The following is a 22,328-nucleotide window of genomic DNA, read 5'->3' as shown; positions in this document are numbered from 1 at the left end:
ATTAAACATTAAAAACTTCCCTAAACAGGGCTGCCTTCAGATGTCTTCTAAAAAAGTCTGGTAGTTGCTTATTTCCTTGGCATCTGATGCGAGGGCGTTCCACAGGGTGGGTGCCACTACCGAGAAGGCCCTCTGCCTGGTTCCCTGTGGCTTGGCTTCTCGCAGGGAGGGAACCGCCAGAAGGCCCTCGGAGCTGGACCTCAGAGTCTGGGCAGAATGATGGGGGTGGAGATGCTTCTTCATATGTACAGGGCCGAGGCCGTTGAGGGCTTTAAAGGTTTTGGAGGAGGAAAACAAGAAGAAGAAAAAATTCTGAATCCCAGAAGCCAGAACAGCAAGAGGGATCGCTGCGCAGTGAAAGCAGCAATCCCTCTTGCTCTTCTGGCTTCTGGGATAGCTGCGCAGCCTGCATTCGCTCCGTAAGACGCACACACATTTCCCCTTACTTTTTAGGAGGGAAAAAGTGAGTCTTATAGAGCAAAAAATACGGTAGGTTCCGGTACTCACCATGAAATTGTTACAGTAAGTGCCACACTTTTTAACAACGAAAAGCGTGGGGGGAGAACCACTCCCAAAAATGATATTGGAGCACTCTGAATCATTGGCTTATGTATTTGCACAGAACATAGTAGATCTAGCAGAAAGGCAGCAGCTGGAGATTTGCACCGATTGCTGCAATACATCCACAATTACAAAGCATTGTGTAATTGTGCAATTTTAGAAGGGGGCTTGGCTGTGCCTATCACTTCACTTCTGATTTTGCCACTCGGTTGCCTGACGCCGGCTCTTCAGGGTCTCAGCCAGAGACCTGTTTTTCCCTCCCCCAACTCCTTGAACCTTTCCACTGGAGATAGCGCAAAGTGAACCAGGTGTTAAGGTTCCCTCCCTGAAGAAACCATAGCTCAGCAAACTGTATCGCATACAAAAAGTTACAGGGGGCGGAGCTAAAAATGGCCCAGCTGCATCCTAAAGGAGATTAGGAGGAGTGACCAGAGTCATGCACCACGTAAACCCACTGCCACTTGAACTGCATGGATGGCTGTAAGGTAGTCTCTATGTGAGTATGTTGTATTTAATTATGGGGTATCAAGAGGTTTTTTTGGGGGGACGCGGGTTAAACCACTGAGCCTAGGACTTGCCGATCAGAAGGTCGGCGGTTCAGATCCCCGCGACAGGGTGAGCTCCCGTTGCTCGGTCCCTGCTCCTGCCAACCTAGCAGTTCGAAAGCACATCAAAGTGCAAGTAGATAAATAGGTACCGCTCCGGTGGGAAGGTAAACGGCGTTTCTGTGCGCTGCTCTGGTTCGCCAGAAGCGGCTTAGTCATGCTGGCCACATGACCCGGAAGATGTACGCCAGCTCCCTCGGCCAGTAAAGCTAGATTAGCGCCGCAACCCCAGAGTCGGCCACGACTGGACCTAATGGTCAGGGGCCCCTTTACCTTTACCAAGAGTTTTTAGGGGGCCAACCAGGCTGGGATAGCAGGCTTGTTGGTTTCTGAATGTCTGGTGTAGTTTTTTTCAATTTCGTTGTTCTGTATGGGACAATGACAATAAAGATTATTGTATCGTATTGTCGCTCAGGCGCTGGTCCCAGTCAGCAGGATCTCTGCTTGGTGCAATGGAAGTCCGGCGCAGTTTAAATCTGCGCCCCAGAGAAGTTCCGATTTCAAAAACCAAGCACAAGTTTCTAGTCCTCGCGCAAAAGAGCTGCATAGAATCTTCCGAGGGAGAAGGGAGGGGGAGGAGCCGAAGCTCAACCCCGAAGTGGGCGGGGCCGGGAACGTCGGCCGCCTCTCCTCGGCCCTTTTCTCCGCGACGCATGCGCGTCCCGCACCTGTAGCCTACGGCGCTCCCTCCGGCGCGCCTCGGCGGAAGCGGAAGCCGGAGGCTGCCCGGCCGGAAGTGCCTTCAGTTCCTGCTCCTTCCGTTTCCTGTGCTGAGGCCGCGGTCCTTTCCCTTCCTCTTCCGCCGCGGCCGCCTTCTCCGCTCCCGGTTCCGCGTGCCATGGCGCTCTTCGAGCAGATGCGGGCGAACGTGGGGAAGCTGCTGAAGGGCATCGACAGGTGCTGACCCGGAGAGGGGGGGTGATTGACAGGGGGTGCGGTGGGAGGGACCTGGTCGCGGTTACCAAGGCAACCACCACCACCCTCCTCCGGGGGCGGCTTCAGAAACCAAGCGGCGCGGGTTGGGGGCTTCCCTTGTTTCCTTGAGGGGCACTCTGCACGTGCTCAGAGGCACGCCGCCTTTCCCGCCTGCGTTACGTCATTTATACGCCGTTGTTGTTGTTTAGTCGTGTCCGCCTCTTCGTGACCCCCTGGACCAGAGCATGCCAGGCACTCCTGTCTTCCACTGCCTCCCGCAGTTTGGTCAGACTCATGCTGGTAGCTTCGAGAACACTGTCCCACCATCTCGTCCTCCGTCGTCCCCTTCTCCTTGTGCCCTCCATCTTTCCCAACACCAGGGTCTTTTCCAGGGAGTCTTCTCTTCTCATGAGGTGGCCAAAGTCTTGGAGCCTCAGCTTCAGGATCTGTCCTTCCAGTGAGCACTCAGGGCTGATTTCCTGCAGAATGGATTGGTTTGATCTTCTTGCAGTCCATGGGACTCTCAAGAGTCTCCTCCAGCACCAGAATTCAAAAGCATCCATTCTCCAGCGATCACCCTTCTTTATGGCCCAGCTCTCACTTCCGTACATCACCACTGGGAAAACCATAGCTTTAACTATACAGACTTTTACTAGCCGCTTTTGTCACCCAAACTGTCCCCGAGCAACTTTGCCTTGAGATGTACACCTAGGCAATGTGTTGAAACTATAGTGGTACCTCGGGTTAAGAACTTGCCGTAATTCATTCTGGAGGTCCGTTCTTAACCTGAAACTGTTCTTAACCTGAAGCTAATGGGGCCTCCTGCTGCTGCCGCGTCGTCAGAGCACAATGTCTGTTCTCATCCTGAAGCAAAGTTCTTAACGCGAGGTACTATTTCTGGGTTAGCGGAATCTGTAACCTGAAGCGTCTGTAACCCGAGGTACCACTGTATTGGGTTCTTCCAGGAAACTTTCCATAGGACTGTGGTTATGCCATTCTGAATAAATGGAGTACTCTGCTATGTACGGCTACTCTTCAGTGTCTATGAACGTATATAAAATAATACACAACGCAATCTCTGGTTTCTTCATGGGGGCCTGGCTGTGGGGGCTTTAACAATCAGGTCCTGTACTTCGTCATTTACCCTCCTTGGTGCTTTGCTGTAGTGCCCTGAAAAGGATCATTTGCAGGTAACCCCATGGTTGTCATGGAGGCCTGGAAGTCCTCCCAACAGGATGGCCTTGGCCAGGAAATTAAATCGTTCATTACAACCAGCTTGGGAGACTTCAATACAGTGGTACCTCTGGTTAAGAACTGAATACATTCTGAATGTCCATTCTTAACCTGCTAATGGGGCCTCCCGCTGCGGCCGCCCCACTAGAGCACAATTTCTGTTCTCATCCTGAAGCAAAGTTCTTACTATTTCTGGGTTAGCGGAGTCTGTAACCTGAAGCGTCTGTAACCCGAGGTACCACCATATAGGAAAGTTGTTGGGAGCCCAGAGTTCTCCTGTGAAGGAGGCATCGGCTGTCAAACCACTATGGGAATTGTAGTTCCGTGAAATGGTGGGAGGAGGTCCCCCAACAACTCTCAGCGCCCTGAACAAACCACAGCTCCCAATATTGTTTGGGGGGGGTTACCCACGAGTGCTAAATGTAGTGCCGCGGTGCTGCCCACGTACGGTGTGGATGCGGCCTTAGCCTGGCGGTCCTCACCCTAATCTGTTCTGCGTTTCAGGTATAACCCGGAGAATCTGGCCACGCTAGAGCGCTACGTGGAGACGCAAGCCAAGGAGAATGCCTACGACCTGGAGGCCAACCTGGCTGTGCTCAAACTGTGAGTGGCTCCTTGCTTGCCCTTTTTTTTTGGGGGGGGGGGGGAGTCCACTATTGAAAACAGTTTCAAGAAGTGAGGGCAAACTAGGTGTGCTTGGGGGTCAGTGCCCAGCTTGACGTAGGCATTGATTTGGTCAAGAGCCTTGGGGCTAAATCTGTAAAATGGGTTTGTAAAGCAGGTGCCTCTCAAGGTTGGTGCAAGTTTTTGGAGGACAGTGAAACATTTGGCTCTATAGGGTTCCATTCGACGATGACTACTACTACTACTACTACTAATTTTTATTTATACCCCGCCCTCCCCAGCCAAGGGCGGGCTCAGGGCGGCTAACAAGCAATAATAAAAACAAGTTGAATGAATACAACCTAAAAACAAGATTAAAATACAACATTAAAATATTGAAACATTAAAATGCAGCCTCTTCACAGGAGGAGAAAGGAAAAAGAAAGAGGGGGAGGGAATCAAATTAATTCCAAGCCAAAGGCCAGGCAGAACAACTCTGTCTTACAGGCCCTGCGGAAAGAAATCAGATCCCGCAGGGCCCTGGTCTCATGAGGCAGAACGTTCCACCAGGCCGGGGCCAGTGTTGAAAAGGCCCTGGCTCTGGTTGAAGCCAATCTAACTTCCTTAGGGCCTGGGACCACTAGGGTGTTGTTATATATGGACCTTGAGGCTCTCCGTGGGGTATACCGGGAGAGGCGGTCCCATAGGTACGAGGGTCCTAGGCACACCGGGTAGACCTAATTCAGTCTTGACCATTAATTTCTAGTACCGATACATACATGCTGATCTCCTTTCTGTCTGGGTTCCCAATATATTCTTTCTTTTTATCTCATATCCAGGTATCAGTTTAACCCTGCCTTCTTCCAAACCACAGTCACTGCCCAGATCCTCCTGAAAGCTCTGACCAACCTGCCCCACACAGATTTCACACTCTGCAAGTGCATGATTGACCAGGCTCATGTATCCTTTATCCAAGGGGAAGGGAGTGCTGCACAGGAGCAAAGACTTGAGCTATGAACCAAGAGTTCCCAGATTCAACTTCCATTCCTTTCCAACTCACAGATGCCCTTAGGCAAGCCCTGCTCCTCCACTTACAACATGGGGGCAACACTATTGTTCTTTTCTTAACAAAGTTGTTGCGTTCCTGGGAGAATGTGTGGAAAGTGCAATGGGTGTTCTAAAATTGATGAGAAAATGTGAAATATTACCATCCTAAGGCTATAAACCTTCAGTTTTTTGGACCTCAGTGCCACCTGTAGCCCCGAGGTGCATTGCAGCCCCTGCCAGCTAAGCTAAAGTTGTGTTTCTTTCCCACTGAAATCGTCAGGACATAAAAGATACTTCATCTCACCCAGCATATGTCAGTTGCAAGAGCCATGCTGGTCCATTTCGTTTTTAAAAATCCAAAAATTAACAGCAACTAAGATGCCACAGAGTAGTGAGCCAGTTTTCAGGTTCCTTGGGAATGAGCGTTAAGTGAGAAAAAATGGAAAGAAGGACCAGGGATTGGGGTGGGGGAGATGTTTCCCTGATGTCTGCACTTAATAATAATAATAATAATAATAATAATAATAATAATATTATTTATATCCCTCCCCAGCCGAAGCCGGGCTCAGAGCGGCTAACAACATTAAAACGATACAACATTCTAAAATCATTTCATTATAAAATCAATTCAAATCAGATTAATGGCAACCATTGGTCTAGAGTCCTGTGAGGATTGCCAAAGGAGGGGGTCAGGCTGTGCCCTGGCCAAAGGCCTGGTGGAACAGCTCAGTCTTGCAGGCCCTGTGGAAAGATGTCAGGTCCCGCAGGGCCCTAGTCTCTTGTGACAGAGCGTTCCACCAGATCGGGGCCACGGCCGAAAAAGCCCTGGCTCTGGTTGAGGCCAGCCTAACCTCTCTGTGGCCTGAGACCTTCAGGATGTTTTTGTTTGAAGACCGTAAGATCCTCCGTGGGACATACCAGGAGAGGCGGTCCCATAGGTATGAGGGTCTTAGGCCATATAGGGCTTTAAAGGTTAAAACCAGCACTTTAAACCTGATCCTGTACTCCACCGGGAGCCAATGCAGCTGGTATAGCACCGGGTGAATGTGATCCCGCGGTGAGGACCCCGTAAGAGGGAAGTATCACAAAAACAAAATAGGAGCCTGCTGGATAAGGCTGGTGGCCCATCTAGTTCAGCATCCTGTTCTTACAGTTGCCTGTGGGAAACCCTCAAGGAGGACTGGAGCGCAAGAGTCCTCTTGCAGTTTCCAGCAACTGGCACGATGTATAATGCATAACTTGCAGAATGGAGGTGTTATGATAAAAAGACTACTGGGGAGAGAGTCTGCAACTGCTCTCCCTTTTAAATATAAAAGCAAACTGTTATTAGATTCTCTCCAGCAAGAAATAAAGTTGGTGCTAATAATAATAATAATAATAATAATAATTATTATTATTATTATTATTATTATTATTTATACCCCACCCTCCCCCGCCAAGACTGGACTCAGGGTGGCTAACACCAAATATAAAAACAATTGATTGAAATACATCTTAAAAAACAAGATTAAAATACAACATAAAAACATTAAAATGCAGCCTCATTTCAGTGGAAACTCAAATCAAAAACTTTTTGGGGGGATGAAAACGTCAAGCCTTCACCAAGGCTAACTATCCAAGTCTGGTCCTACATGGACCAGAAAAAGCCAGGGAAGTCCCCAAATAGGAGTTCCAACACAGAATGAGTGGGAGGGGTGAACAGCATCTGTGGAATTACCATCCATGCAATGACCCTGCAGCAGTATTTAAGAAAGGATGCTGTTCTGCTTCCATTAATGGGTAACAGTGTCTTTCCTGTAGCTGCGGAAAGACCTCTGTTCTGACTATACAGTGGGCTGTTAATATCTCGTAGCCTGCCCCATCCCTAAGATTTGGGGCAAGAAACCTCACCCCTTGCCCCCTGTGCCATTTGCCGCCTTAATGCCATTTCTCCCAGCAAGAGGAGAGACCCATCCGTCAGATCTTATACCTGGGCGAGCTGCTGGAGACCTGCCACTTCCAGGCTTTCTGGGTAAGCCAAGCTCATCTCTTACTCAACAATCCTTTGTGATTTGCAAAAAATAATAATATTTTTTTTGTTTTGTTTTTGCTTTTGAATGACATACGAGCCCAAGAGATGGTTGCCAGGTTGAAACTTGTCTTGTCTTCGCTTTTCTTTTGCCTGTTTCAAAAACAGTCAGAACAATGACATGCCAACAGCAGCAAAACACCTTGAGTGTGTGGTGATCTTCAGGGTCACCTTGAGGGCGAGGCTGGCGTTTGTGTCAGCTACCAGAGTTGGTTGATTCTTTAACGGATGTTGTGGCTGTGTAGCATGTACCGTATTTTTCGCTCTATAGGACGCACCGGACCATAGGAGGGGGAGAACAGGAAAAAAATAATTCTCCCCCTCTGTTCAGCGCCCCTTCAGCGAAGCGGCAGGAGAAACGGAGCCCCTTCCATTTCTCCTCCCGCTTGGCTGAAGGGGCGCTGCGCAGCTCTCCCTCTCTGCTGAAGCCAGGAGAGTCTTGCTCTCCCGGCTTCAGCAAAAGGAACCCGAAGCCTTTGGAGCATAGCACGAGGTCCCACTGTGCTCCAAAGGCTTCAGGTGGCTATCTCTGAAGCCTGGTGAGCGATAGGAGTCGGTGCGCACCGACCCCTCTCGCTCTCCAGGCTTCAGTGAAAGGAATACGAAGCCTCTGGAGCACTCCCTCTGCGCTTCGGAGGCTTCGCGTTGCTATTGAAGCCAAGGAGCCTGCATTCGCTCCATAGGACACACACACATTTCCCCTTAATTTCTGGAGGGGAAAAAGTGCGTCCTATAGAGCGAAAAATACAGTACTTTAAGCTATTATTCTGTCGTTTGGAGTGAGTGGATGGAAAGGGGTTAGATACTCTCCAGGGCAAGAGCCTTCCCTGGTATAGATCTGGGCCCCTGTGTCCGGTGAGAGATGGAAGAGGAGTACTAGATAGTCCAGTGGGGCTCAGGCATCTGTGTACACTTGGCAGTGACCCTTTGCATATGGGTTGTAATACAGGTGAATTTGAGTGGTTTATTTATGAGTGGCTGATCAAGGTAGTGCTTGCGCCTAAGGAGTAGTGATAATGATTGTGTGAAATGGACGGTGAGTGAGATTGGAGGAATAAGTGGGTGCATGTTGTGTTGTTTGAAATATTCTATTACCAATTATCCCGCCTCTTTGATTTTATTTTGTTTATATAAAATTTATGGATATAGATATTGTTTGTGTATTTGTTGCACAAGTCATTTGAAGTGGTTTTTCTTTAACTTATCACTTTTAATGTTTAACAGACTACTGTATTTTAATACTTTGTTGAAAGCCTCCCAGAGTGGCTGGGGAAACCCAGCCAGATGGGTGGGGTATAAATAAATAAATAAATAAATTATTATTATTATTATTATTATTATTATTATTATTATTATTATTATGTAAACAGCTGTGAGATCTTTTAGATAGGAATTGAAATTAAAAAGAAAAGAAACACAAGCATATCCATTAGTATTGCAGAGCATACACAGAGCTTTTTTAAAGTGTGCTGCATTTGATAAGTGTACTGATGTGGCTGCCTTACAATTTTTATTTCTGATGTTCTACAATTCCTTTTCTTCTTCTTCGCAGCTCTTTAAATGTACTTTTGTGATGTTTGGGTGTATTTTTTACCGTAAATTTCGCACCATAACATGCAGATTTTTCCTCCTAGAAAGTAAGGGGAAATGTCTGTGCGTGTTATGGAGCGAATGCCTACAGATGGCGGGGGAATCTGCTGCAGTCGTGAGCAGTCCGTGGCTCAAAAGCGGGTGTAAGCGGAGCCGGGGAGGAGGGAGAGAAGCAGAGCGGGGTCGGCTGCTTTAAAACAACCCCGTGCTCTATGTCCCTCTCTCCTCCCCACTGAGCTCGCTAGGTAGCAGCGAAGCTTTTCAGCCAGCCTAGCCGGGAGGAGGGAGAGACGCAGAGCGGGGTTGGCTGCTTTGAAACAACCCCGTGCTCTCTGTCCCTGCCTGCAGTTTTTTGCTGTCCGATTTTGGATTAGCCACTGTAGGGGCTGTGTGTGTGTGTGTGTGTGTGTGTGTGTGTGCTTGAGCTATCATTCTCCTCCTCCTGCTTCCCGTTCACTCTCCCTGCGCCCCTGCGCTCTCCCTCCGACTTTAGAATTGACACTCTGTGTGTCTGTGTGCGTGTGTGTGTGTGTGTGAGAGAGAGAGAGAGAGGGCTCCTTCTCTTGCTTCCGTTCACTCTCCCTGCGCCCCTGCGACTTTAGGATTGACACTCTGCGTGTCTGTGTGTGTGTCAGGGCTCCTTCACTCTCCCTGCGACTTTAGGATTGACACTATGTGTGTCATGTGTGTATGTGTGTGTGAGGGCTCCTTCTCCTCCTCCTGCTTCCCGTTCACTCTCCCTGCAACTTTAGGATTGACACTCTGTGTGTCGTGTGTGTGTGTGTGTGTGTGTGTGTGTGTGTGTGTGCTCCTTCTCCTCCTCCTGCTTCCCATTCACTCTCCCAGCGCCCCTGCGACTTTAGGGCCAGTTCTCTCTCTGCGTGTGTGTGTGTTTTGACCTCACTGCGCTTCTTGGGGGAGAGTGTTGGTCGCAATTTTTCTTGATTTGTCTCAGAGTGGTTACTAACACGGTTTCCTTGCCAGGGAGGAGGGAGAGACGCAGAGCCTGCTTGTTCTAAAGGAGCAAAGCCGGAGAGGAGCCTCTCCTGCATTATTAGCAGCATCCTTCTCCACCCCCCCCCCCCACGCGTGCTCCTTGTCCCTTGAGTGCTTTTCCTTCCCTCCCCACTTAAAACGTGGTTACAAAGCACGAATCCACATGGATCCTCAGGATTTTTGCACTGGGTCACCCCAAATTCACCATCAGATCACATAGCATATCCATGGCTACAGCCTGCACCAAAAAACACACACACCCACTGTTTCATGGGGCCGCAATGGCGCAAAAACGTGGTTACAAAGCATGGATCCACATGGATCCTCAGGATTTTTGCATTGGGCTACCCCAAACTCACCGTCAGATCACATGTCTGTGGCCACAGCATGAACCACAAAAATCATACATCCACTGTTTCATTTAGAATATTTCTTTCTTGTTTTCCTCCTCTAAAAACTATGTGCGTGTTATGGTCAGGTGCGTGTTATAGAGCGAAAAATACGGTAGCTTCGTTAAAATTCAAAAGCAAGTTTAGCTTCTCCTTGCTAATATCAGGGTGGGATGTCAGCTGCTTTGATTCAAAGCGACATTTTTGTGTGTTTCCTTCCTAGCAAGCCTTAGATGAGAACATGGAACTCCTGGATGGGATCACTGGCTTTGAGGACTCTGTTCGGAAATGTAAGTCTGCTTCTCTCTGCTCCTGCGCTCTTCTTCCTTGCCCCTTCAGACGCTAAAATCCAGTCTACTATATTTCTTTTAGGACTGTCTTCAATGTTGCACCTCTGCCTCCTGCACATCCTCAAAATTGGAGTTGGGGGTCCCCCCAGAGCAGATTCTGGGGGAAGGGAAGAGTGGAAAAGGAAGGCCTGTTATGCCAGCAGGGTTCTCCCATTGCAGCACTGAATACAGCCCTTAACGATACGAAACTCCTTTTGGTTAAACCGAAAAGTTGTTGGTTGTGCGGAAAATCTGTACTTCAAATAAATCGTAGACTCATAGAGTTTGAAGAGACCACAAGGGCCATCGAGTCCAACCCCCTGCCAAGCAGGAAACACCATCAGAGCACTCCTGACATATGGTTGTCAAGCCTCCCAAATGATGCCAGATTGATTAAAGGAAGAAGTGTGCTTGCTTTGTCTACCATCTTACTCACTCTTCCCTTTCCCTGAGGAGCTGAGCACTCTTTTCTGAGCTCCATGTGTGTTTATGTTCTCTCCTCAGCCTCCTTAAGAGGAGTGGTCATTACAAGGCTACGGTTTTACCAATGGTACAGTGGCACCTCGGGTTAAGAACTTAATTCGTTCCGGAGGTCCGTTCTTAACCTGAAACTGTTCTTAACCCGAGGTACCACTTTAGCTAATGGGGCCTCCCGCTGCTGCTGCACGATTTCTGTCCTCATCCTGAAGCAAAGTTCTTAACCCGAGGTACTATTTCTGGGTTAGCGGAGTCTGTAACCTGAAGCGTCTGTAACCTGAAGCGTATTTAACCCGAAGGACCACTGTCCTTTCTGTCCTTCCACAGCCCCTTCCCAGAGCAAGTTTCCCCCTAACTTAAAGCACAGGGATAGAGCTTGATATTTAGTTCCTTGGTTAAAGGAAACCTTGGCTAGCATTCACCATGGTTTCCCTTAAGTGAGGAACGGCAACCTGTGTTCATTCAGAACCCATGTTGAACCACAATTCTAAGCCTCTTGTCGTGTCTCTCTGCAGTTATCTGTCATGTGGTGGGGATCACATACCAGCACATTGACCGCTGGCTTCTGGCCAAGATGCTGGGCGACCTCACAGGTGAGTAACTATTAGGGTGTGTATCCTGCACAGGTGAGTAACTATTAGGGTGTGTATCAGAAGCTCAGGAACATATAACATCAGCCATGCACACATATCACAGTGAGCCATCAACCAGGGTTTGCCATGTACAAGTGACTTGCGTGTTCTTCGCTCTTCCTCACTTTATTATTATTATTATTATTAATAATAATAATAATAATACTCCACCCATCTGGCTGGATTTCCCCAGCCACTCTGGGCGGCTTCCAACTGAATATTAAAAGCAATACAGCATCAGACATTAAAAGCTTCCCTAAACAGGGCCGCCTTCAGTTGTCTTTTAAAAGTAAAACAGTTGTTTATTGCCTTGACATCTGATGGGAGGGTGTTCCACAGGGCGGATGCCACTACCAAGAAGGCCCCCTGCCTGGTTCCCTGCAACCTCACTTCTCGCAGTGAGTGGACCGCCAGAAGGCCCTCGGTGCTGGACCTCAGTGTCCGGGCAGAACGATGGGGGTGGAGACACTCCTTCAGGTATACTGGGCCGAGGCCATTTAGGGCTTTGAAGGCCAGCACCAACACTTTGAATTGTGCTCAGAAACGTACTGGGAGCCAATGAAGATCTTTCAGGACCGGTGTTATATGGTCTCGGCGGCTGCTCCCAGTCACCACTCTAGCTGCTGCATTCTGGATTAATTGCAGTTTACGAGTCACCTTCAAAGGTAGCCCCACGTAGAGCGCATTGCAGTAGTTACGATATAGAAGCAATGCGGCCGCGAGCAGCTGCTAGCTTGGAATGTAAACATGATGGGAATGTTGGGACTGCTGTGGGAACAGAGGGGCAGTCATTTCTCAGTGCGCAGCACCGGATTTTAGCTCAGAGTGTAACATGAGCTGTACAGGAAGTACAGGAGGTGGGGTTTGTGTCTCTCTGCTGTTGGAGTTTGAAGAGAGCAGACGTGTTTTTCTGTAATGCTGCAAAGACAGAAATAAAGGCATGTAAATACATTTCTGTCTATCTCTTTCCCCTGCCTGGGCAGGCAGGGAAGAGTGGTGTGTTCTTCTCACACTTGAGGAGGATCGCTGATCGCGACCTCGCCTGTATCCTGCTCGGGAATGCGGACGGGGAGGTCACCAGGAGATCAAGCCGGGTGCCTGGAGAGTGGCCAGTTTCTCCGGATAAGAGGCTTGATTTTCTAACAGAGGAAATGTATTGTGATCCCTGGTATACCGTTGCATACCAGGGATATAGGCTCTCCACTTTGCACTCCAAACAAACTACAGTGATGATTAGCTTGCCAGACCAACAATGGCCCTTGTTTTGGGTGTAAAGGTGAGCCAGGGTACATGGTTTATTCTAGCTGTACACTAGCCGGGAGGAGCAAAGCAGACAGGATTTGCTTTTGTGCAGCAAGACATGATTTGCAGGGATGTGTGAAGATGCCCAGGGTCTTGCTATCCCTTTTTATTTTTATGACTAGCAGATGTTGTAGATACGTGGCCTTGATTTGAGCCATGAACTGGCTCTGCTTTATTGAGTTTGGGAACTGGCCTCTGTGTTTAGTGGTAGTTTCGTTGCATCAGTAGCGGTCCTCTGACCATCCCTGTCCGTGAAGAGTTTCTTGTGGTCCAAGATGAGCCAGGAAAAATAATTCAGTTCCTTTAGAAATCTTCCTCCTATACATTTACCTCTTTTTAAAGCCAGGAACTAGTGCAATATTTTTATACGTGGCAGAGAGGGAACATTGGCTTTTGGGGTGGATGTAAGTAAAGAAATGGCTTGCTGGGAAGCCTTCTGCGTACAGATGAAATTTATTACGCTCAGAGACCAGCTTGAGAAACACAAATGGAACTACGATCCCAATAGCAAAACAAACATTTAAAACAATATACAACAATGATTTTTTAAGTTTAAAAGTGCGATAGGCATATAAACACATAAAAACTTTAAAATAGACTACCTTAGAGAAATGACCCCAAGTCGCCCGTGGATCTGGGTTTGGGAATTTTCTTAACAAGCTAGATTGAATCGGGGGGTGGTCTGCACCTACAGATCTGACCTTCTGTGTATGTTCTTCAGTGGAGAGGTAGGATTCTGTCCCTTTTGCATCAACTGAGGCCAAGTGAAACCTTGGAAGCTGTTTTTGATCTTGCTATGTGATATCGCCTTAAGGTTGGGAGTGGGGTTTCCTGATGATGGCACCTGCAGTGGCATTTCCCCCCCCCCCCGGCCCGGCTTTTTAATTTAATCTGTTTTCTCTCCTCCATGGTTCTGGGCTGTTATTTAGAATTCTGCTGCTTTTAGCATATAGTGTTAACAGTCGTGTCTGCTCCCCCACTGGGATTTGTTTGAGGTGCAGGATGAAACTTATTTTATATCATGTCCATCCTCTACCCAGCCCCTTGACGCTTCTCTTGTTTATTGCAGACAACCAGCTGAAGTCTTGGATGAGCAAATACGGCTGGACAGAGACGGAGCCTGGGACCATCTTCATCTGCAACCAGGAGGAGAGCATCAAGCCCAAGAACATTGTGGAGAAGATAGACTTTGACAGTGAGCATCTTCTCAGCTTCTCTGACCAGTGCAGTTCTTTTCCTCCTCTTTCTTGAAGCATCTCCTAAGCTAGACGGGGGCTGTGTTGCAAGCAGGGCTGGTGAGCTCTCTGCGATTTGCTAGCATGAAGCAAAGCTAAGTTCAGTGGCCTGTCGATAAACTGAACAGGTTCGCCTACTCATCTTACTAATGACTTAAGGCATGAAAGATCCTGCTCCCAATCACTGCTGGCATTGCCCCCCATATTCAGGCACATGTTTATAGCAGAGGTGGGTCATCTCCCAGGGACTACATATGAGTAGAAGGTGTGTCCACTCACACACTCTCCATCCTCTTGTCTGGATAAGCAAGAGTGGGTGGCGCTGTGGGTTAAACCACAGAGCCTAGGACTTGCCAATCAGAAGTTCGGCAGTTTGAATCCCCGCGACAGGGTGAGCTCCCATTGCTCGGTCCCAGCTCCTGCCAACCTAGCAGTTCGAAAGCACGTCAAAGTGCAAGTAGATAAATATTATTTTTTTTTAAATTTTTTATTGGTTTTACAAAATTTTTAAAAGAAACAAACAAACACTAAAGGTGACAAACATACACGTATAGTTTCAAACATATTTTCATAAACCTCTTTTCTTGGACTTCCCCATACCCCCCCCTCTCTGCATCCCAATGTCCATAATTCAACTAGCAACTCCCCATTGTTACTTTCCATTCTCTATCATCTTAATCCTCTTTTATAATTCTAACCTTATATCCTGTACCCCTTTGTTTCTGGGAACCACAACATTTTAACATTCATTAAGTTTATAGTAGTCCTTAAGATAACTTTTAAATTTTGTCCATTCTTCTTCCACCGTCTCTTTTCGTTGGTCACGGATTCTGCCTGTCATCTCGGCCAATGTCATATACTCCATCACTTTCATCTGCCATTCTTCCAGAGTGGGTAGATCTTGTGTCTTCCAATACTTTGCGATGAGTATTCTTGCTGCTGTTGAAGCGTACATGAAGAAAGTTCTATCCCTCTTTGCCACCAATTGGCCGACAATGCCCAAGAGGAAGGCCTCTGGTTTTTTAGAAAAGGTACATTTAAGTACTTTTTTGATTTCATTATAGATCATTTCCCAGAAGGCCTTAATCTTCGGGCATGTCCACCAAAGGTGGTAGAAGGTACCTTCAGTCTCTTTACACTTCCAACATTTGTTATCGGGCAGATGATAAATTTTTGCCAGCTTGACTGGGGTCATGTACCACCTGTAAATCATTTTCATTATGTTTTCTCTTAAGGCATTACATGCCGTAAACTTAACACCGGTGGTCCATAACTGTTCCCAGTTAGCGAGCATAATGTCATGACCAATATCTTGTGCCCATTTAATCATAGCTGATTTCACCATTTCATCCTGTGTATTCCATTTCAGCAACAAGTTATACATTCTTGATAAATTCTTAGTGTTGGGTTCTAGCAGTTCAATCTCTAGTTTTGATTTTTCCACCTGAAAGCCAATTTTCCTGTCCTGTTTGAAAAGCTCCATTATTTGATAATATTGAAGCCAGTTTTGTACTTTATGTTTCAATTTGTCATAGCTTTGTAATTTCCACTTATCTCCATCCTGTTCCAAAATTTCCCAATACTTCAGCCATCCGACCTCCATATTGAGTTTCTTTACTGCTTTAGCCTCGACTGGTGACACCCATCTAGGGGTTTTGTTTTCCAACAGATCTTTATATCTCATCCATACATTAAACAATGCTTTTCTAACAATGTGATTTTTAAAGGCACTATGCTGCTTAATTTTGTCATACCATAAATATGCATGCCAACCAAAAACATTGTTAAAACCTTCCAGATCCAAAATGTCTGTGTTCTCGAGGAGCATCCATTCCTTCAGCCAGCAAAAAGCTGCTGCCTCATAGTACAATTTTAAGTCCGGCAGGGCAAACCCCCCTCTTTCTTTAGCATCTGTCAATATCTTAAATTTAATTCTGGGCTTTTTGCCCTGCCAGACAAATTTCGAAATATCTTTCTGCCACCTCTTGAAACATTCCATCTTGTCAAGAATCTGCAAGGTCTGAAACAAAAACAACATTCTAGGCAATACATTCATTTTGATCACTGCAATTCGGCCTAACATTGACAATTTCAAATTTGACCATATTTCTAGATCTTTTTTAATTTCTGACCAACATTTTTCATAGTTGTCCTTGTACAAATTCAGATTTTTAGATGTTAAGTAAACCCCTAGGTATTTCACCTTCTTGACTACTGTCAAACCTGTCTCCTCTTGAAATTTCTCCTTTTCCATGTCTGTTAGGTTTTTCCCTAAAACTTTAGTTTTTTGCTTATTCAGCTTAAATCCAGCTACCTGGCCAAACTGTTGTATTATTTCTAAAACCTTTTTCGTACTAGTGTTTGGCTCTTGCAAAGTCAATACTAAGTCATCTGCAAACGCTCTTAACTTATAATGTTTAGCTCCGACCTGCACTCCTTTGACCTGCTGGTCATTTCTTATCATATTCAGCAACACCTCCAGAACTGAGATAAAAAGTAATGGGGAGATCGGGCACCCCTGTCGTGTTCCTTTTTCTATCTTAAGTTCCTCAGTCACAACATTATTTACAATCAGTTTAGCTTTTTGTTCGGAATATATTGCAGCCATACCATTTTCAAAACCCTGGCCTACCCCCATCCCATGAAGATTCTTCCTCATAAAACTCCAAGAAATATTGTCAAAGGCTTTCTCCGCATCCACAAAGATCAATACTACTTTAGTGTTTATATTCACCTCTAGCTTTTCCAAAATGTCTATTACATTCCTTACATTATCTGCCAGGTGTCTTTTAGGGAGAAAGCCTGCTTGGTCCTTATGAATCTTCTCCATCAACACTCTTTTAAATCTTTTTGCCAAAATGTCTGCAAAAATTTTGTAATCCACATTGAGCAATGATATTGGGCGGTAGTTCTTAAGTTGGGTCTTTTCAGTCTCTGACTTTGGTATGAGTGAAATATATGCTTCTTTCCACGATTCAGGTGCCCTTTTTCCCTCAAGGATCTCGTTACAAACTTCTCTTAATGGTTGAGTCAGCCATTCCTTCAGCGATTTGTAGTATCCGGAAGTCAGTCCATCTGGTCCTGGAGATTTGCCCAATTGCATATTCTGAATGGCAGCCTCTATCTCTTGTTCTGAAATTCTCTGGTTCAAATCCATCTTACTTTGGTGAGAGATATTTTGTAATCCATATTTTCCAAGGAATTTGTCTATATCTTCTTCATTTTGCGGGCCTTGAGTGTAGAGTTTTTTGAAGTAGCTTAAAAAGCAGTTTCTAATTTCATTGGGTTTAGAGATATTTTTCCCATCCACCTCTAGGCTTGTAACTGTATTTAATTTCTGCCTTTTCTTCAGTTGCCATGCCAAAAGTTTGCCACATTTATTTGCTGATTCAAAAGTCTTTTGCTTCATTTGCTTTATCTTCCATTCAATCTCTTGGTTCATCAATTCCATATATTGTGTTTGATACAACTTAATCTCTCTTAAGATGTCCTGGGACTTTGGTTTTGTTCTTAATTTTCTCTCTCCTTCCTTTATCATTTCCAAAATCTTTTCTTTTTTCTCATTTTGTTTTTTCCTCTTTATTGAATTTTGTTGAATCAAAAATCCTCTCATCACCGCCTTACTTGCATCCCAGACCACTCTTTTCTCCACGTCGGTCCTCAGATTTATTTCAAAGTAGTCTTTTAGGTTCTTTTGGGCCTTCGTGAGAATCTCCTTATCTCGAAAGAGGGTGTCATTCATTCTCCATCTAAATTGACCAGTCATTGTGAGTTTCATCTCCATCTTCACGGCGTTATGGTCGGAGCAAGTTTTTGGGCAGATTTCCACTTTCTTAATCTTTGGGGCCATCCCACTAGTAATCCAAATTTGATCGATTCTGGTCCAGGTCATCATTGCTTGGGAGAAGAAAGTTCCCTCTCTCTCCAGAGGGTTCCTTGTTCTCCATATGTCTATCAAGCCCATATTTTCTGTCATTTCAAAAAAAGTCTTAGGGAGTCTCCCTTCCTTGCTAACTGTTAGTCTTTGTGCCTTGTCCATATTAGTGGAGACCACGCCATTCATGTCTCCCATAATTATCATATTGTAATCCAAATAGTCAGTCAGGGTTTCATGAAGTCTCTTAAAGAAGTCAGATTTGCCTTCATTCGGTGCATAAATTCCAACCACTAAAATTTTTTCTCCTTGTATTTGTATCTCCACTGCCAGGTATCTCCCTTGTTCGTCCTTGAATATCATTTTTGGGGCCCATTTCTCTTTCACATATATTACCACTCCTCTTTTCTTAACTTTGTCTGATGAAATAAATTCTTGTCCTAGCCTTTTATTTATGAGTAGTCTCCTGTGAGCTCTGGTTATGTGAGTTTCTTGTAGACATATCAGGTCCAATTGTTCTCTGTTCAATATATGAAATACTTGTCTTCTCTTCAAGGGCCCATTGAGCCCATTACAATTCCAGCTAAGGAATTGCAGAGCCATCTTATTGTTTTTCTAAACTCCTCCAACAGCTCCAAGTTGTTGCTCTTCTTCTGATGGTAGTGGTTTTTGTCCGATCGAAAGATTCAAAATCTCCAATGCTCTCCTCTGTTCTGCAAGTGCGTCCACAGTCCCCTTCTGCAGGTCCTCCTGATTTCTTGCCAGAAATTTGTCCTTGTCTTGAATTGTCTTTATTTTCACCTTCTTTGCCTTGTAGTCAAATGACAGTCCTTGTGGGAACTCCCACCTAAAGCGAATGGAATTTTTCTTTAGCAGAAGAGCCAAATCCTTGTAGAAGTTTCTTAAATCCAAAATGTATTTTGGGATGTCTTTAAAGATCTGTACAGCTGAATTTCCAATTTGCAAGGCCTTTTCAAAGTGTAGTCCTAATATTTTGTCTCTTTCCTCCTTGGATCTGAGTGTGATTAAGCAATCTCTCGGGGTCTTTCTGTCTTGTTTTTTACCCAATCTGAAAGCTGTCGTGATTTTAAATTCGTCTTCCTCAAGGTCCCAACAATCCACAAACTCCCGTGTCAGATATTCCACAAGATTGTCTCTTTCATTCTCCGGAATCAGTCTTAATTTCAAGTTTCTCTCTTTTCTCTGTAACTCCCACAAGGCCAAAGTCGCATCATGCTCATAAACCTTCTTAGCAATCGGCTCTAATTTCTCCTGTGTCTCTCCAGCAGTAGCTTTAGCATCTTCAGCTATTTGGCGCGTGGTAGCGTTTTCCTCCACCAATTTATTTATGGATTCTGTATTCTGGTTTAATCTTACTGATATTTCTGTTAATTTTTGTGTATTCTCTGAAGTCTGTTTTGTCAGAGACTCCAAGAGTGGGTGGCGCTGTGGGTTAAACCACAGAGCCTAGGACTTGCCAATCAGAAGTTCGGCAGTTTGAATCCCCGCGACAGGGTGAGCTCCCATTGCTCGGTCCCAGCTCCTGCCAACCTAGCAGTTCGAAAGCACGTCAAAGTGCAAGTAGATAAATAGGTACCGCTCCAGCGGGAAGATAAATGGCATTTCTGTGTGCTGCTCTGGTTCGACAGAAGCGGCTTAGTCATGCTGGCCACATGACCCAGAAGCTGTAGGCCAGCTCCCTCAGCCAATAAAGCGAGATGAGCGCCACAACCCCAGAGTCGGCCAAGACTGGACCTAATGGTCAGGGGTCCCTTTACCTCTACCTTATTGTCCCAATGCAAAGACACAACCCAGCCATGAAAAATCACCAGAGGACGACACAGCACAGGGCGAGTGGGGGATGTGGCTGGACAGTGTCTTAAGGGCCAGAGAAAGAGAGTTTACCCATGCCTGCTTGATAGCTATGGGGGGGGGGGAATATAACGTATTTTTCGCTCCATAAGACGCACCTGACCATAAGACGCACCTAGTTTTTAGAGGGGGAATGCAAGAAAAAAAATATTATTTAAAGGGAGCGCTGAGCAGAGCCTGTGTGCACCCCAGGCTCTGCTCAGCGCTCCCTTTCACAAGCCACGTGGAGCGTGTGTGCGGCGCTTGCAAGCTTTTCCCCGAGGAGGGAGAAGCCCATCACTGACGGGTTGCCCTTCTCCCTCCTCGGGGAAAAGCCCCCGAGCGCCGCACACACACTCCGCGTGGCTCTTTAAAGGGAGCACGGCTCTTGGGGGCTTTTCCAGGAGGTGGGGGAAGGGACAGATCCGCACGCTCTGTCCCTTCCTCCGCCTCCCGCAAAAGCCAGCTGTTCTGGATTCTGGGATAGCTGCACAGCCTCTTCAGGGCAGCGGGATGAAGGCTTCCCGCTGCCCTGAAGAGGCTGCGGGCGGCTAAGCCAGAAGCTAGAACAGTGAGAGGGAGCGCTACGCAGCGATCCCTCTTGCTGTTCTGGCTTCTGGGATAGCTGCGCAGCCTGCATTCGCTCCATAAGACACACACACACACACACACATTTCCCCTTACTTTTTAGGAGGGAAAAGGTGCGTCTTATAGAGCGAAAAATACGGTGTACAGTGGTACCTCGGGTTAAGTACTTAATTTGTTCCGGAGGTCCGTTCTTAACCTGAAACTGTTCTTAACCTGAAGCACCACTTTAGCTAATGGGAGCCTCCTGCTGCCGCCGCGCCGCCGGAGCCCAATTTCTGTTCTTATCCTGAAGCAAAGTTCTTCACCTGAAGCACTATTTCTGGGTTAGCGGAGTGTGTAACCTGAAGCGTATGTAACCCGAGGTACCACTGTATATATTAAAGGAAACATGAAATTCTCTTGAATTTCTGTCTTTGTGCAGAATTACAGTGTCTGTACAGCCTATGCAAGTATCCCACTTAAGGGTGTGAACCTTCTTCTTTACAATATTCCTGGGGTTTTTGGGGGGGCATGCATATGCCTGTGGTTGACAAATCAGTGTGAGTACTGTCCCCCCTGCTGTAGAAGGGAGAACTCTGTTGCAGATCATTGCTTTGCATTAAGAAAACCCCAACTTTAATCCTCAGTGAAGCCATTGCTGGTTGGACAGTCCTAGCCTTGATGGGTCGCTGGTCCGACTTGCTCAAAGGCAGCTCCGCCTTTTAAGTCTCCCTCCTTCTGCTTCCCTTTCAGGTGTCTCCAGCATCATGGCTTCTTCACAGTGAGGGAGGCCTCTTCCGGCAGCTCTCCCGTTTCCTGTTGCGTATTTAATTTTAACAAAGACCGTTGTAAAAAAGACCGTGGCCAATAAATGATTCTGTCCAACATCTGCCTCTTGTGTTGATCCAGCCTCCACCTCAGTCTCTGGGGGCTGAAAGGGGAGCAGCGAAAGCACTGCCCCCATGGAAAGATCTGAAGGACTTGGCGCGTTCCTGGACTGGGCTGTTTGCTAAAGGTGTCAAATATCTGGAGAGAAGGTGGATAGAGACAAAGGAGGGGTTAAATTCAGTTGCAGGACTTTGATGTTTCCCTTTTCAATGGTCAGCCACTTAACTTCCTGGAAAGGGGCAATAGCTCAGTTGGTAGAGCATGAGTTTCTTAATTTCACGGTCATGGGTTCGAACCCTGTGTTGGGCAAAAGATTTCTGCAGCACAGGGGGTTGGACTGGATGACATCGTGTGGTCCCTTCCAACTCTACAAGTTTTGTGATTCTTATTTAAAGCCAGGTTCCCCCATGCCGTCCTCCCAGATTCCTTGCTTTCAAGTCTCATTGCCCCAGCTGCTGTCCACAACACCCTTCTTCTGCCTTTGAGATCAGAATAAAGGTTAGAAAGCAGCAGCTTGGGTTTGGTGCAAGGGCTGACAACTTCTAGAGCAGAGGCGGGGAATCTCTGGGCTGCTGGCTGAACTCAGCCTGCAAGGCAGTTTTTCTCCACCTGCCACTCCACACCTGATGTCATGTGCTGGTCCCGGGAGGGGGGGGCGTTACCATGTGGCGTGGTCCGTGTCCGGTCCGAGGCTGAAGCGGGGTCCAAGGCAGGGAGTCGGGCATGGTCAGGAACTGGCAGAAAGCAGGACAGGAGGCAGGGACAGGTAACCAACGATGTTGCTCCCGCAACCTGGGACTGGGCGGGCTGGCCTCTGAGGCACAGGGCGGCCCTGGTCCACAGGTGACTCGACTCTCCTGGCCTGGAGGCGAGCACTCCTCCTGCGGGAACTTAGTTCCCTCCGCCTCTCTGCCCTGAGCCTCTGCAGCTCCGGAGAGGCTGGAGGGTTACTGGACCCAGAGGCAACCTCACCTTCCCTGACAGGGCTGGGAGAGGAGCACCTGCAGGCAATGGGTCCTCCATCACCTCCGGAGCCAGAGCAGATTCAGCTGGTGTCTGCTCCTAAGGATCCAGCACAGGTGAGGGCCTTTCAGGTTCAAGCCCCTGCCCCGGCTCAGCCGACCCTGGAGGCGGGGATTCCTGTGCAGGCTGGGATTCCTCAGGTT

The 22,328-nt window shown here is 47.0% G+C and overlaps 1 protein-coding gene across 1 annotated transcript; it reads left to right on the top strand.

The window, feature by feature from the left end:
• Positions 1–1,903: 1,903 nt before the first annotated feature.
• EIF3K (eukaryotic translation initiation factor 3 subunit K) lies at positions 1,904–21,159 on the top strand. Its single transcript, XM_028742065.2, has 8 exons — positions 1,904–2,063; positions 3,819–3,917; positions 4,757–4,877; positions 6,901–6,975; positions 10,231–10,297; positions 11,329–11,406; positions 13,817–13,942; positions 21,028–21,159. Exons 1-8 carry the CDS (start codon positions 2,005–2,007, stop codon positions 21,057–21,059), a joined length of 657 nt encoding a protein of 218 aa, XP_028597898.2. The 5' UTR covers positions 1,904–2,004; the 3' UTR covers positions 21,060–21,159.
• Positions 21,160–22,328: the final 1,169 nt, after the last annotated feature.

Source organism: Podarcis muralis, chromosome 7 (assembly GCF_964188315.1).
Source record: "Podarcis muralis chromosome 7, rPodMur119.hap1.1, whole genome shotgun sequence".
Taxonomy (NCBI): domain Eukaryota; kingdom Metazoa; phylum Chordata; class Lepidosauria; order Squamata; family Lacertidae; genus Podarcis; species Podarcis muralis.
This window is presented reverse-complemented; position numbering and strand designations above follow the sequence as displayed.

Excerpts from the sequence above, each read along its gene's own strand:
- EIF3K (XM_028742065.2), top strand. The coding sequence starts at position 2,005 with ATGGCGCTCTTCGAGCAGATGCGGGCGAACGTGGGGAAGCTGCTGAAG. Across the intron at positions 4,878-6,900 it reads GCATGATTGACCAGGCTCAT|CAAGAGGAGAGACCCATCCG; the intron begins GTATCCTTTATC and ends CATTTCTCCCAG. Across the intron at positions 10,298-11,328 it reads TGAGGACTCTGTTCGGAAAT|TTATCTGTCATGTGGTGGGG; the intron begins GTAAGTCTGCTT and ends GTCTCTCTGCAG.